This window comes from Ctenopharyngodon idella, chromosome 14 (assembly GCF_019924925.1).
Source record: "Ctenopharyngodon idella isolate HZGC_01 chromosome 14, HZGC01, whole genome shotgun sequence".
Taxonomy (NCBI): Eukaryota; Metazoa; Chordata; class Actinopteri; order Cypriniformes; family Xenocyprididae; genus Ctenopharyngodon; species Ctenopharyngodon idella.
The window spans coordinates 22,581,554-22,594,550 of record NC_067233.1 but is presented as its reverse complement, the minus strand read 5'-3'; the positions used below and the strand labels follow the sequence as shown (position 1 = coordinate 22,594,550).

The following is a 12,997-nucleotide window of genomic DNA, read 5'->3' as shown; positions in this document are numbered from 1 at the left end:
AAAATGCTTTAAAATAAAATTATTATATGAACTTGAGAGTGATAATATGATATGAACTTGAGGGGAACTGACTTCATACAGCCACTAAAAATCACTCATGTTAGTTTTGAGAAAAGATCCAGCAACATTTGAGCGCATATGATGTCTAACCACAGTGATTTTGTATTAAACTACATTTCCCATCATTCCAAGAGTGACTCTTGATGACGTTTTTGCCAACATGGCGGCCTACAGTAGCTGTCACACTGGAGTAGGCTACACAACCTAGTTTAGAAACTTGACTGTTTCTAAAAACTGAATATGTGCTTTTAAATTTTCATCTTTTTTTCCGATTGAAAGAGATGCTCGATATGCAATTTAAAGTCATAATATGGTTTCTATGTCAAGGAATAACATGTTAGTAAGCTGAAAGAGATGATGCATCTGTTTAGATCGCACGGGCTCTTTCTGCCCTTTATCAAACGCTTTCCTGATATTAAAATATGCCGCATTAAACGCAGATCTCAGGGCTGCATGAGCACATGTACAGTCATCAGACACAGATGGATGAAAAGCATCAGTCCTGTCAGACACTTCAGCTCTAATGCGTCTGAGAAGGTAAAATGTGTTGCTTTGACTTGTTTTTGCCCTCAGCGGACATGTAAGCAAAATAATATATGACGTATAAGGGTGTAACGGACCGGTACACAAAAATAACGGTTTGGTACGTACCGCGGTTTTGAAGTTACGGTGCGATATGCTTTAGGTACAGCAGGGGGGAAAAAAACAAACTATGTTTTTTTGTTTTGCTTTTTATTAAACAATGGTTTACTGACCAAACTATATCTGTCCTTAAATAATAATAATAAAAAAAGCAAAATATGTTGGCAAGATATTTTAGATTAAGGTTAGAATTATTGCGTTCCGATTCTAATCCACTTCGTCTATTTAACTTGCGCACTGAAACGAAAGACCTGTACCGAAAATTATGATGATTTTACAGTAGAAACTATGGTATTTTTTTTGGTGGAAATTCCGTAGTGATTTATTCCCTAATGGTTTTCACAACTGGATATTGAACTTGAGTTCTTTGACTTTCACAGGAGAGTTTCGACATGTCAGAATTTCCAGTGGAGAGAATTCGCAATTTCAGCATTATTGCTCACATTGATCATGGCAAGAGCACTTTAGCTGACAGACTGCTGGAGATCACAGGTGATTCCCTGTAAAACAACCATGACAGAAGTTTCTTTCCTGTGAATTACGTTCATAAAATCTCTTTCTCTCTTGGGGATTGTTGTGTGCGCAGGTGCCATTGCAAAGACAGCGAGTAACAAGCAGGTGCTGGATAAACTGCAGGTGGAGAGAGAGAGGGGAATCACTGTTAAAGCTCAGACCGCGTCGCTCTTCTACCAGCACGACGGACAGACGTACCTGCTCAATCTCATCGACACGCCTGTGAGGACAATGATTTAAAATGCCCTTATTTTGCTTTTACGGGTAGTACTTTTCATGTAGTATGTAATAGAGCTGTTTGTGAATGTAAAAGGCCAGCAAAGATCAAAGTGCAGATAAATAAAGTTATTGATTCCTAAAAGAAAGAATCGATTCTGAACTGCCTGAAAAGAGTCGTTCAGTAATTCCACTCTGACTTCCTGCTGGTAGGTTTGTAACTAATTTGCATAATACAAGCCCATTGGCTGCTGGTGAACAGCGTCTCCTTTGTCCCGCCCTTAAACACTGTAGTTGTATCTGAGACTGGAAGAGTTTGGTTCTTTACTGTTCATATTAAGTGCTGAGGAAGAGCTGAAATTCAGATATGCTAATGAGTGTTTGGTTTCTGATCAATCACAACAGACTCTGACCAATCAGAGCAGAGCTGCTCACAGAAAGGCGGGGCTTAGACAGACTGAATCTCCAAACAAACCGTTTCAGACACTGTGAGAAAAGAGCTGATGCTGTAGTGGATATTATGAGAAAATTAAAGTGTTTTTTGACCTTGGATGAATGTAAACCTGTTGTAGGAGACTCCAAAACAACTTTAGGAGCTTTTAAAAATGGCATAATGGGGCACCTTAAACATCACTGATGTTTTACTAGCTAATCTGTATAACTGAAGTGATTCCACTATATTTTTATAGGGCCATGTTGACTTCAGCTATGAAGTATCACGGTCCATATCTGCTTGCCAAGGAGTTCTGCTCATTGTAGATGCAAATCAGGTAAAACACTCAATAAATGATACTTTCCTATATTTAATGATTTACAGAAGATTAACAAAGTTAAACACAGTAGAAAAGTTTTTTTTTTTTGATGCTGCTTCAGTTTCAAAACATATGCTCATACTAATGTTATTTTAGTATTATTTGTATACTATTAAAGAATATATTTTTATTTTAACAATAACAACACTGGCACATACTCACATATATCAGCATACATAAGCTATCATTATTAAAACAGCAGACTTTTTAAAATTACATTAAGGGAAAAAAATCTATTGTATGTATTTTTGTCTCTAATTCAAAGGGAATTCAAGCACAAACAGTCGCCAATTTCTACTTGGCATTTGAGGCTCAACTAACAATCATCCCTGTGATAAACAAGGTAGACATTACAGAGACAATTTCTGATCTTTCCTTCAAATGCAGTCAAGGGCTGCATCCGAAATCACATACTTCTCTACTAAATAGTAGGTGAAAAACAGTATGTGACAAAAGAAGTATGTCCGAATTCACAGTATTCATAAAAGAGTTGTCAAAAAGTAGCTGGATGACCTACTACTTCCTGCTAAATTCTGAAGTGTGCATATGATGGACTATCCCATGAGGCCACGGGCGAGGATTTATGAATGACAGTGAAGAGTCGCAACTGACGCTGGTAGGTCACGTGATAATGACATCATGGCAGATGTAGTACGTCTGGATTATATTCATACTACATATACAATGTACTTTTTTTAGCAGTATTCAAAATAAGTACCTACTCGAGAGAGTATACGATTTCGGACGCACCCATTTTGTTTCTTATGTATAAGTTAAAAATTGTATTTATAGTAAGTGTTTGACATTTTAATGAGTTGTTTTAATTGTCAGATTGATTTGAAAAATGCTGATCCAGAGCGAGTGGAAAAACAGATTGAAAAAGTCTTTGATATTCCAAGGGAAGAGTGTATCAGGGTGAGCTCTATTTAAACATGTCTAAAAATGATCATTTATACAAACGTTTGTCTTTATAATGGCATGTTTATATATTTACGTTGGCTTGTGATTGTGGTGATTTTTTTTCTCTGGAGATCTCTGCAAAACTGGGCACAAACGTGGATCAAGTTCTCCAAGAGGTGGTGAATCGGATTCCTCCGTGAGTATTATAAGCTGTTTCACATTTCTCCACAAGCGGTCACTGTAAGATCAGCACACACTGCATGTGATTTAATGATTGTGTTTCATAAGATTATATCAGATAAGAGGAACACAATGACTCCCAAAGCCCAAGGGATGTAGAATATGATCATGCAGAATAAGGCATTAATATGTGCTTTATAAGTACTAATGAACAGCCAATATCCTAGTTATATACATGCTAATAAACAGCTAGTTAATAGTGAGAATTGGACCCTAAACTAAAGTGTTAGCAATATATTTGTCTTGTTTTGTTTTCTCACAAAAATTAGTTAAGAAGGACAAAATTACAGCCCAGATCTTGTGGGAAATGTGGTCGAATCTTATGTTAAATTATATATTCAGTGGTATTTATGCCACTTAGTTACTATTAATCATATAAAATAAAATAAGTATTTCCTCCTGTACTGTTCAATGACCTTTCCTTGCACACATTCACATAAACTGTAAATGCATGTGACTATGCGAGGAAGTGAGTGACTCAGGAAGTTATAGTTTATTTCGGTAAATCATCATCATGTTTCATCATGTGTTATTTGCTTTCTTAAAAACCCGCTAAGCTACATTCCCTCCATAACTTTTTTTAGGTACATTGTTGGGTTACACTTTATTTTAAAGTGTCCTTGTCACAGTGTGATTATACAAGTACTGAGTAATATTAATTAACAACAGGTACTTACTACATAATTAGAGTTAGGGTTTGTAATTATGCATACTTTACTGTTATTACTATAGTAAGTACATGTAACATATGTAATAAGGACACTGTAAAACTAGATGAGTAAAGTTTGATGACAAACGTTGATGTTGGCTTGACAAAGCCAGGTCTGAAAGTTTAAAATAACTTTGAACCGATTTTGAAGGTTTTACTCAGAGAAAGTAAAAAAATGTTACAAGCATGTTTTAGCATTTTGTTAGCATGATTTAACATGTTGCTAGCATGTTTTATCACATTGGTAGCATGAATTAGCATATTGTTAACATGATTTAACACATTGCTAGCATGAATTATCATTTTTTTATCACACTGCTAGCATTAATTAGCATGTTGTTAACATGATTTAGCACATTGCTAGCATGAATTAGCATGTTGCAAGCATGTTTTAGCACATTGCTACAATGATTTAACACTTTGTTAGTATTAATTGGTATGTTGATAACATTATTTAGCATGTGTTAGCATGAATTAACATGTTTCTAGCATGATTTAACATGTTGCTAATGTTTTACTACATTGTTAACATTTTTTAACACATTGCTAACATGAATAAGTATGTTGCTAGCATGTTAGCATGTTTTACCACGTTGTTAACATGGATTAGCATATTGCTAACATGTTTTAGCACATTGTTAGCATGAATTAGCATGTTGTTAGCATGAATTAGCATGTTTCTAGCATGAATTAGCATGTTGCTAGCATGTTCTAAGCTAGTTGCTAGGCTTTGCCAGTGATAGATATGTAGTGAATGATGCTTAAATGCTCTATTAGTTACTGAAAGTTTTGACCCCCTCAATGTAAGTCTATGGGCTTTTTATGATATTTAAATTTAATTTTTAGGAAAACCGTAAGTCAGATCAGTTTGAAAAGATATAGCACACCGAGTCAGAACAGTCTGAAGGTCTGACCCGAGTTTGGTGGTTGTAGCTTTAAAGCTCTAGGAGGAGATACTGTCCACATTTAGTCTCATCAGAAGAAGAGTAAGTTTGCCAAGCCAACATAATAAAGGATTTCCCATTGTTGATATTGTACTTTGAGACATAATTGTTTTCAAATGCAAAGTTCCATAAGAAATTGAATAATTTTCACACATTTTTGTAATGATGTAATTGATGAGTTTACTGTCTGATTCAGTCCGACAGCGCGAGTGGACGATCCGTTTAAAGCCCTCGTCTTCGACTCCACCTTCGACCATTACAGAGGTGTAGTGGCCAACATCGCTGTGTTCGGTGGACGCGTGTCCAGAGGAGACAAGATCGTCTCGGCGCACATGGGAAAGTCGTATGAGGTCAATGAGCTGGGCGTCCTGAGACCGGACCAACACCCGACAGAAACACTGTGAGAGTCTGACCTGACGAACATCTCACAGAGAGAAAACATCCGTGACGTAACTGTGTCTGTATGAAGATGCCAGTCTCAAAGTCAGCAGTAATGTCACATCTATAGATTTAGACCCAAGTAACCTGTCATTATGAACATTAACTATCATAATTGCATTTTTATATAGAGAAAACATCTAATAATTGTATAATTATTTCATAGTTATTTTTTAAATTAAGAAAATTGTGTTTGGGAGGACCGAATCTCTGAGATTGCACTGAAATTTAGGATTTAAAATCTAATTTAAACTTAGAAACGGTGGTATTTTAGTTTTGACTTTAGTTATTAATATTTTGAATTAGCTTTTATTTTTATATTTTTAGTTTTCATGTTAATTTTAGTTACATTTTTAGGCATTTTGTTGTGCTTTTATCATTTTATTATTATTTTTTTTTTAAAATTGCTATTTAGGTTTAATTTATTTTTATTTCCATTTTAGCGAGTTTTAGTGTTTATTAATTTCCAGTTTATAATTTTAGTGCTTCAACTTAAACTTATCCAAGGCAAAATTTTTAATATTCATTTAGTTTAAGTTATATTCTATTTAGTGCTGTCAAATCGATTAATCGCATCTAACATAAAAGTTTGTTTACATAATATATGTGTGTGTATATTTATCATTATATTTATATATATATATATATATATATGTCTGTGTGTGCATGTGTGTGTGTGTGTATATATATATATATATATATATATATACTGTACTCATATACAGTATTTATACATATCTATATGTGTGTATATGTTTATATACACAGACACGCACATATATAAAATATATAAATATAATAATAAATATACACACACATATATTATGTAAACAAACTTTTATGTTAGATGTGATTAATCAATTTGACAGCACTACTTTTATTTGATTTCAGCTTTATTTCAGTTAACAGAAATGTTTTTAATAATTTAAGTTTTAGTTTTAGTTAACAATAATCCTGCCTAGAAATAAAGAGTTTCACGATTTTGAAAAAAAAAAAAAAAAACTATAAATGTTGATAGAAATGAATGAGAAATAAAAATGTTAAAGATTCTACAGACTCCTTAGGCCTTAAAAGATAACCAAGCAAATCAGCACTTTTTGGCAGAAATAGAATCATAAATTGAAAAAAAATAAAATGGTGTCAACCAAATGAAGGCATTTTAAAAACTCGGCTGTAGCTTAAAACCTTCCAAACTCCATATACACCCTTAAGAAGGGTGCTTAACCTTTGACCTTTTGCATTTTGCCTTTCTGCCCTCAGGTATGCCGGGCAGGTGGGTTACGTGATCTCAGGGATGAAGGAAGTGAAGGAGGCTCAGATTGGAGACACACTTTACCTGCACAAACAGCCTGTGGAGGCGCTGCCGGGGTTCAAACCCGCTAAAGCCATGGTGTTCGCAGGTGTGTTTCTAAAACATGTTGTATGCCACAGTTTAAATATGATTTTCTCCATCTTCATCTGTCTTCAGTGTGTAATGTTGCTGTTTGAGCATGAAAAAGTCCCTCCAGCAGGACGACTTCTCTATATCAGCATCAGTGTTTCTGAACTCCCTGAAACGCCTCCATTGAGTTTTCTTCACAATATTCCTCATTTAAATAATGCGCAGAATAAAGGGGCGGGGCCTGGTTGAGTTAGTTAGTAGTGTGTTGAAACTGGTGGTTATGGTAAGGGGCGGGACATTTCCCTAATGAACAATCACAACACACTGCTCCAGCCGACCAATCAGAGCACAGTGTGCTTTTCAGAAGGAGGGGCTTCATAGAGACAGGAACTAAACAGAGCGTTACTGACAGACTGGGAAGAGAGGAGCTGCAACAATGGAGAATATGAGGAAAATAATGGACATTCAAACATGAAAACCTGTTCTAGTAGAGCCCAAAAACAACATCAAGACTTTTTAACAGGGCATAATATGGCCTCTCTAAGGATAGGATTACAGTGAGGTAAATCTGGAGTTGTGTAACTCTTTCAGGCATGTATCCCATGGACCAATCAGAATACACAGCCCTGCGAAGCGCTGTGGAGAAACTGACGCTGAATGACTCCAGCGTGACGGTTCAGCGGGACAGCAGTTTGGCTTTGGGGGCTGGATGGAGGTACGTACACATGCACAGTCCGTCAGAACCTCTGTTTTAAGTTAAGGTAAATTTCTCTCTGTCGGTCTCTCTCAGGCTGGGATTTCTGGGCCTGCTGCACATGGAGGTGTTTAACCAGCGTTTAGAGCAGGAGTATAATGCGTCTGTCATCATAACGTCTCCGACTGTACCATACAAGGCCGTGTTGGCATCTGCCAAACTCATAAAGGTGAGACTCTGAACCACCCAGAACATCACAGCAACTGCTTAGAAACACCTTAGAAACTGCACAGCAAAATGCTGAAATCTACCCAGAATACTTTAAAATCTTATTATGCAGGAAGTATGCAGCAGTTAGTGATAAGTTTCTCTCATTGATATATGAACATTTGAGATTCCTCAGTTGAGTCTTTGTTTTTGTAGGAACACGGTGAGGAAGAGATCACCATCATCAACCCTGCTCACTTCCCTGACAGGTCACAGGTGGTGAAGTATCTGGAACCCATGGTGTTGGGAACCATCATCGCTCCGGACGACTTCACTGGGAAGATCATGAGCCTGTGTCAGGTGAGATTAGGTCAGTCCCCTTCAGGGTGATTGTAGTAGTTTACTGGTAAAGAAGGCTGGAATACACTACATGACTTTTAAAAACTGATCATTTTAAACAGTAGGCACTTGACAACTTTATAAATGGTAGCAGAGAAAAACTGGGCATCATACAATAAACAACTGAGGATCACACACATTCAAATCATTCCCAACGCAACAAACCCGTGCAGAAACATGCATCTTGTTGCTAGTAAAGCTAGTAAGTTGGATAAAAATCGGCTCAAAATATCAAATGTGTTTGATATCCTGATATGCTGTGTCTCAGTTTGTCTACTTATACTATGCCATAAAAAGTATGTACTGTTTTTGAGAAGAAAAAAGTACATGCTTCTGAGCGTGTAGCAGAAGAGTAGGCAAGCTTTGGGACAAACTACTTTGTCATAATTGCATCTTTAACGGACCGCTTTAAAAGTGTATAAAACTTTGTAAATGTTCACAATGCTGTTGCAGATGAAATATAATGTGGATAACATTGAATAAATATTATTTTGTCAGGTTAGATACTGATTATTAATCACTCAAACCCCTTTATCTAATGGTGCGTTCCATTTGTCCTCTGAAGTGGAAAAGTCCTAGTTCCAAGTAGGAACTTTTAACTGGAATGCGGACTGGGAAACTTGAGGGAAGCGCAACAACCCGACTTCAGAATCCAATATGGCTGCTCAGCGCATCAACTGTAGTGAAACATGAGTAAAATATTGTTTGTCTGTATCAATAAACTGTGGTGCACACTCTACTATCCAACCTCTATTTGTGGACATTATCTGTTCAAAATACTGCGTCCTTCTTATGTACTGGAACACGGTTAACTCGGGTGTGACGTCATTCCCAGCTATGACATTCCTCCTTCAAGGTAAATGGAACGCAGAATCAACCTCTTTACTTAACCATCGGTCTCGCACATCCGCCATGTTGTAGTTACACTTTTTATCCGTGTTTGTAGTTCTAATCGAATCCTTGTCCAATGCACAATGGGTTGTGGGCAATATTAGCCGTTGTACAGATCTGCACTTCGGATTCTAACCGGAAATAGTAGACCATCCATGTATCTTTGGGATACTCATTTCAACATACTATGTTTTAGGACACGAATTCTAATTTCGAATACTATTTAGGACGGATAGTATGCGAATTAGGACTAGTCTATTCCAGCCTTAACTAAAAAGACTAAGTGAAGTAAAAATTTTGGTCTAATTCAAAGAAGAACCACAAAGTGACTAAATCGTTTAAAATAAATTTGCCTCGCAATTTCTTTGGAAGCATATTGAGTCTTGCATTTGTAGTAACCGACAATGCAATTCTCTGCCTTCCTGAAGACCCGCAGGGCTGTTCAGAAGAACATGTTCTACATCGATGATCATCGAGTGATGATGAAGTACATATTCCCTCTAAATGAGATCGTGGTGGACTTTTACGACCAGCTCAAGTCCATGTCGTCAGGATACGCCAGGTGAGCTCGTCGTGAATGAATGAGTGCTTAAAGAGGACCTATCATGCCCTTTTATGAAGTCTTGATGTTGTTTTTGGGCTCTACTAGAACAGGTTTTCCTGCTTGAATGTTGATTATTTTCCTCATATTCTCCATTGTTGCAGCTCCTCTCTTCCTAGTCTGTCAGTAACGCTCTGTTTAGTTCCTGTCTCTGTGAAGCCCCTCCTTCTGAAAAGCACAATGTGCTCTGATTGGTCGGCTGGAGCAGTGTGTTGTGATTGGTCAAGTGCTTCAAGCGTGTTTGGGAAATGTCCCGCCCCTTACCATAACCGCCAGTTTCAGCACACTACTAACTCAACCAGGCCCCGCCCCTTTATTTAGCAGTATGCCTTGGGCAGGAATTATTTAAATGAGGAATATTGTGATGTGTTCGTTCCCGGAAGACAACTCAACACTACAGTGGAGGCTTCTGTAAATTTGTTTTACTGTTCTCTCCTAGTTTTGATTATGAGGATGCTGGTTATGAGGCTGCTGAACTGATTAAGATGGACTTCCTCCTCAACGGGCGGCCAGTGGAGGAACTCGCCATTATCATTCATAAGTAAGTCTCGATCTTTCATGATTAGTTTTACTTATATTTCAAAGATATTTGAACATTTACAGGTGCACAAAATAAATACCCAAAACCCTTAACTTGAATATGGCCGTCTACCTTATTTTTAACGTAAGAGCGAATGCAGCCATTTGTAACTTGAATGCGCGAGGCTTCTGATGTCACTCACTTCCAGTTATTTCAGCAGGACAAAAACAGTCCGTTATGGTGCTTGATATTGCAAACTAGTATTTCTTAGCATATTATTAGGGGCCGAGCAATGTATCCGTTGGCGTTATTCTTCTTCTTCTGCTCTTGAGTCTATGGCCGCCCATAGAACCGCTTGCGGGAAAGTTATGAAATTTGGCACACCGATAGAGGACAGTCTGAACATTAACCACAGCAATTTTGGAGTCTCTAACTCAATCCCTCTAGCGCCACCAACTGTCCAAATTTTTACTTACATTTATGCTAAGAACTTTTGAACCATAAGGGCTAGAAACAAATTTTTTTTTTACCTCTGATTCCTTGGCTCAAATTGAAAATTCCAAAAAGAAAAACTCCTTCTAGGCTGTTGCTCCGATTTTCACGAATATTGAACCAGATCATCTTCAGACCATGCCGACAAAAAGTTATGGAATTCAAGCTGATTCGTCAAACCATTCTCTAATTATACGCAAACGAATTCGATTAAGAGCATGCCAAAATGAACATGAGGCTATATCTACGCAACGCTTTATCGTATTCTGACCAAATTTGGTGTGTGTTATGACAACCATGACCTGAGGGTACCTGCCACCGCAGTGCCACCTAGTGGTTAGGAGATATGAAAAATGGCTCTTTTTGCTTATAACTTCTGAACAGTTTAGCCAAAAAACACAAAACTCTTTGGCGTACCGTTACGAAACTCGGTATGTGTCATCAGCACCATACCCTGAAGGTACTCAAAATGTTTCAGGGCCACCTTGTGGTCAAAAGTTATAAAGCAATTTCCAAGTATGCTAATTACTTTTGATTAATTTTGCTCATTGTAATGAAACTGGTCCTAATAGATTCCTTGGGTCATGCCGAGAAATAGATACCAATTTTGCCATAGTCGTCCGAACTTCCTATCCGCCATTTTGATTTTCTTTAAAAACCTACTTTTTCAAACTATTTTCACCAAATTTGAGTCAGATCATCTTCAGACTACGCTGGCAAAAAGTAATGGATTCTGTTTCAATAGACGAAACCGTTTTCGTATACCGCATCAACAAATTTGATTATCTCTGCAATGCTTTGGCATATTGACACAAAACTTTGCATGTGTCATTGTCATCTCACTCTGACCACACCACATCAATTTCGTAACAGTGCCACCTGTTGGTCAAAAGTGATAAAACTATTAAATCATATTACTAGTGACTGTATTTATGATTTTTCAGCCATTTTGCCTAAAATTATCTTAATATGTCTTTTAATTGCTCATTGTTGCAGTTGGTCTGATGTTTTACTGTTTACTGCATTTTGTTAGTTTGTGGTCCGATTGCTAGAAAGCACTGACACCAGCTCTGATTTGTCCTTGTGTTCAGAGAGAAAGCGTACAGTGCGGGAAAAGCCATATGTGAGCGACTGAAAGAGTCCATCCCGAGACAAATGTTTGAGATCGCAGTGCAGGCAGCCATCGGCAGCAAGATCATCGCACGAGAAACGTGAGTGTTGTACTGTGCATAATACCAGGAAAATAACTTAAAAGCTAATAATCCTTATCCACTATTCCCTCTTTTAGGATCAAAGCATACCGGAAGAATGTTCTAGCAAAATGTGTAAGTACCTCTTCTCATACTGAAGATTTTTTTTTGCTTGATTAGCTGCTGATTCTCAGTCACATCTGTCTTTTCTAGTACGGCGGTGACATTACACGAAAAATGAAACTGCTGAAGAAGCAGGCCGAAGGAAAGAAGAAAATGAGGCGCATTGGAAACATCGACGTCCCAAAAGACGCTTTCATCAACGTTCTTAAACGGACGTAGTTCCCTCTGGAACATAATCATAACAGACATCAAAGCCTGGGCTTGATTTGTGGATGTGAACATGCCAATGTACAGTATGGTGATTGATTCAGAAATGCTATTAAAGTTTATATAACCGAGTGATGTTATTTTGGGAACTTAAAGCAGGTTTGATGAATTAATCTTCACGATACTGAAACATTGCAGTTCTCTCAGAGAATGCAAGCTAAGGGTTTTCATTGGAAACGTTTAGACTGAGTGGAAGTATTTGGCAGCGCTGTTTTCCTTTCAACACATTTATTTCATCTCCATCACTGCAGTGGTTGTGGATGTGAGGCTTGTTTTCTGAAACGTTTCTGCTCCGTGTTTGAGCTGCTGCAACTCCAAGCAGAAATTAGATCTGATAAGACTGCTCAAGAGTTTTATTTTGCATAAAAAAAAATGAACCCTGTTTTATGACCATTAAAATATTCTGATTAGAATTGAGCCAGGGTTATTATTGTTAAACAAAAATTACAAACTGGAAATAAATACAAAACCAATAACTATAACTGAAATAAAAAATAAATTAAACCTAAATAGCAATATTTAAAAATAAAAACTAGTAAAAGGACAAAATTAAATGACTACAAATTAAACTAAAATTAACATGAAAACCAAAGATATAAAAATAAGAGCTAATTCAAAATATTAAAACTTTAATAAAAATATTTATATCATCACATTACAGTAGTTTTATATAATAAAAATATGAATATATAGTGCTGTCAAATCGATTAATCACATCTAACACAAAAGTTTGTATATACAGGTGCTGGTCATATAAT

General features: G+C 36.9%; 1 protein-coding gene across 1 annotated transcript; it reads left to right on the top strand.

The window, feature by feature from the left end:
* The first annotated feature begins 201 nt into the window (after positions 1–201).
* Positions 202–12,310, top strand: guf1 (GTP binding elongation factor GUF1). Its single transcript, XM_051859975.1, has 17 exons — positions 202–597; positions 1,083–1,194; positions 1,289–1,437; positions 2,121–2,201; positions 2,509–2,586; positions 3,075–3,158; positions 3,275–3,339; positions 5,233–5,436; positions 6,735–6,874; positions 7,447–7,570; positions 7,646–7,778; positions 7,973–8,116; positions 9,475–9,608; positions 10,087–10,188; positions 11,751–11,870; positions 11,948–11,984; positions 12,063–12,310. The coding sequence occupies exons 1-17, from the start codon at positions 415–417 to the stop codon at positions 12,189–12,191; spliced, it is 2,019 nt and encodes a 672-aa protein (XP_051715935.1). The 5' UTR covers positions 202–414; the 3' UTR covers positions 12,192–12,310.
* The last annotated feature ends 687 nt before the right edge of the window (positions 12,311–12,997 follow it).